Here is a 3,230-nt window from a genome sequence, read left to right as displayed (position 1 = left end):
GGGACTATACAGTTATGTACAGTACACATTGTTCCTTATTTTTCTATTTATGTTATTGGGACTATACAATTATGTACAGTACACATTGTTTCTTATTTTTCTATTTATGTTTATTGGGACTATACAATTATGTACAGTACACATTGTTTCTTATTTTTCTATTTATGGTTATTGGGACTATACAATTATGTACAGTACACATTGTTCCTTATTTTTCTATTTATGGTTATTGGGACTATACAATTATGTACAGTACACATTGTTTCTTATTTTCTACTTATGGTCCTGAAGTAATTAGGGAATTATTTTCATTTAGGTTCATGCCAAAGCAAGTAGTCAAGAGAAATCAATAGACCAGTTAGAAAACATTATCACAAAAAGATTTTTCAACCAGTCAGGTAAGTTTGATTATGGTAAAAATAAAAGCTTTTCTTAGCTAGTTTCCAATTATATCAAATGTTTTACGTAAAAGCCTATTCTTCAAAATAATATTGTTATTCTTTCCTAAAATTTTCAGTAATTTAATTCAAATAAGTAATAAAAAGAGAATTTTATCTTCAAAAATTAAGCCGGATTACGAAACGTTATAATCTCAAGATATTGTCACTGTTTCATGAAGTTTTCTTTTGGGTAAAGGTATCTCAAATTATTGATATTTACATTCAGGACTTGAATATTTCCTTCTAAAAGTGTAATTGGGGACATTTAGATATTAAGGTTAAACAAACACATGCAATGATATGCAATTGTTAAGTCAAAGAATAAATAGATATGATTGTCATAACTTCCCAAGTGTAGCTCATATAAAATATGCGTCTATTATTATATCATTTTGAAGTCCTACAGTGACTCAGCAGTAAGTCTGAGGGCTCATAATGCTAAAATCGTTACCCATGGTGAGTAGAGCACAGATAGCACATTGTGTAGCTTTGAACTTAACAAAACAAACAAACAATTATCAAGTATTAATGTTTAGTGAGGAACCTACTGAAATACAATAACAGCAGTGTTTACATTAGATACGTTCTGAATTTAATAATTACAATGTTTAGATCCATAGTACTGGATAATCATCAGGTAAAAGTGTTATGTTTACCAGTAAATAATAAATATGTAGGAATTGATAAAATAAAGTTGTTTGTAGTCAGAGATGTGCTATGTTTACCAGTAAATAATAAATATGTAGGAATTAATAAAGTTGTTTGTAGTCAGAGATGTGCTATGTTTACCAGTAAATAATAAATATGTAGGAATTAATAAAGTTGTTTGTAGTCAGAGAGCATAGGTACAGTGTTATGTGTACCAATAAATATTATGTAGGAATTGATAAAATAAAGTTGTTTGTAGTCAGAGATGTGCTATGTTTACCAGTAAATAATAAATATGTAGGAATTAATAAAGTTGTTTGTAGTCAGAGATGTGCTATGTTTACCAGTAAATAATAAATATGTGGAATTAATAAAGTTGTTTGTAGTCAGAGATGTGCTATGTTTACCAGTAAATAATAAATATGTAGGAATTAATAAAATAAAGTTGTTTGTAGTCAGAGAGAGTAGGTACAGTGTTATGTGTACCAATAAGTATTATATAGGAATTGATAAAATAAAGTTGTTTGTAGTCATATGTTAACATGTGTGTTATGTGTTAACATGTGTGTTATGTGTTAACATGTGTGTTATGTGTTAACATGTGTGTTATGTGTTAATGTGTGTGTTATGTACACCAGTAAATAAGTAATTTTTTTCTGTTAGGAATCATCTACTGTTTTTCTATCAAAGAAGCTGAAGAAGTTGCATCAGCCTTGTCCGAACGAGGTGTAAAGGCCCTCAGTTATCATGCACAACTAGATCCCAAGTCACGAAGTTACATCCATCAGAGCTGGGCGTCCAATGAAACCCGAGTAGTTGTGGCAACAGTGGCATTTGGGATGGGAATCGACAAAGCCAATGTTCGCTTTGTTATACATCATTCTCTACCCAAATCACTGGAGAACTACTATCAAGAAAGTGGCCGAGCAGGTGCAATGAAATACTAGATATGGTTTATTTTAGACCGTTTGTGTAACTTAATTATTTTGATATTTTACTAAATACTGGTGTAAAGTATTTCTTTTTCAGTAATTTAGTTTTCAAGTATTTTGCGAGTCTTTGATGTTTGAGTTGAAGTATAGATGTTGTATTTACTAGATTATAAACTTCCATATGTTTATTTCTGTCCTCTTACTTTTTAAATAAGCCTAGTGTTTAGGGAGCTTGACTTCCTATTGTAGGGTCGCAGGGTCAGAGCCTGTCACCAAACATGCTTATTTTTTCAGTCATGGGGATGTTACATTGTAAAGTTCAATCCCCTTATTCATTGACAAAGAGTAGCCTAAAAGTTGGCAGTGGATGATTTTGACTAGCATCCTTTCCTCTGTCATCTCAAAATCAGAGACAGGTTGAAATAGAGTAACTTCGCACAAAATTCGAAAAACAAAAATACTTTTATAAGTAAAATAATACAAAAAACCATTCAGCTTTGACTTGGATTTTCCAAATACTCATAATGTAGTGTTGGATTAGAAAGTCTCTCTAATGTCATTTTATAAATAATTGCCTTAGTGGTCTACTGAAAATGTCTCTTAAAATGTTCACTTTTTATATTTGTTATCTTAAAATGTTCACTTTTTATACTTGTTATCTTAAAATGTTCACCTTTTATACTTGTTATCCTATTCTTAAAATGTTCACTTTTTTATACTTGTTATCTTAAAATGTTCACCTTTTATACTTGTTATCCTATTCTTAAAATGTTCACCTTTTATACTTTTTATCCTATTCTTTATTAGATCTAGGATCATAATTTACATAAACATGTTTCTAATGGAAACAAAGAACAAATGTAATAAGAAGTCAAATCTTTTATATATCATTGTTCTTGTTAAACAAGATTGTTCTTGTTTTTTACTGAAGGACGAGATGATACTCCTGCCTATTGCATCTTACTGTTCAGAGCTGCCGATGTTTTTCGACAGAGTACTATGGTATTCACCGAACGTACTGGATTAGAAAATCTGTACGCTATGGTAGCTTACTGTTTGGAAGTTGAAGGGTAGGTTTAAAATATGTTAATAAAGAATGTATCTAGAAAACAGGTGTTGATAATATTTTATTTTATGTTTTCATTTATCAACGTTATATTTTAAAATCTGTGCAAGAACTCAACTAACAGATATTTTGAAGTTTAATATT

General features: G+C 30.0%; 1 protein-coding gene across 1 annotated transcript in view; it reads left to right on the top strand.

Annotated features, from left to right (window-relative positions):
• The window catches only part of LOC106476282 (ATP-dependent DNA helicase Q1-like), a gene marked incomplete at both ends in the record, with an annotated part of 17,714 nt that overhangs the window by 7,248 nt on the left and 7,236 nt on the right, over positions 1 to 3,230 (top strand). Inside the window, 3 exons of the mRNA XM_013936946.2 lie at positions 317 to 398; positions 1,752 to 2,018; positions 2,952 to 3,090. Of these exons, the coding sequence (XP_013792400.2) occupies positions 317 to 398; positions 1,752 to 2,018; positions 2,952 to 3,090 (488 nt within the window). The remainder of the gene's footprint in view (positions 1 to 316; positions 399 to 1,751; positions 2,019 to 2,951; positions 3,091 to 3,230) is intronic.

This window comes from Limulus polyphemus, unplaced genomic scaffold, assembly GCF_000517525.1.
Source record: "Limulus polyphemus unplaced genomic scaffold, Limulus_polyphemus-2.1.2 Scaffold10187, whole genome shotgun sequence".
In the NCBI taxonomy this organism is placed as follows: Eukaryota; Metazoa; Arthropoda; class Merostomata; order Xiphosura; family Limulidae; genus Limulus; species Limulus polyphemus.
The sequence above is the reverse complement of the archived record's forward strand: the minus strand, read 5'-3'. Positions and strand labels throughout refer to the sequence as shown.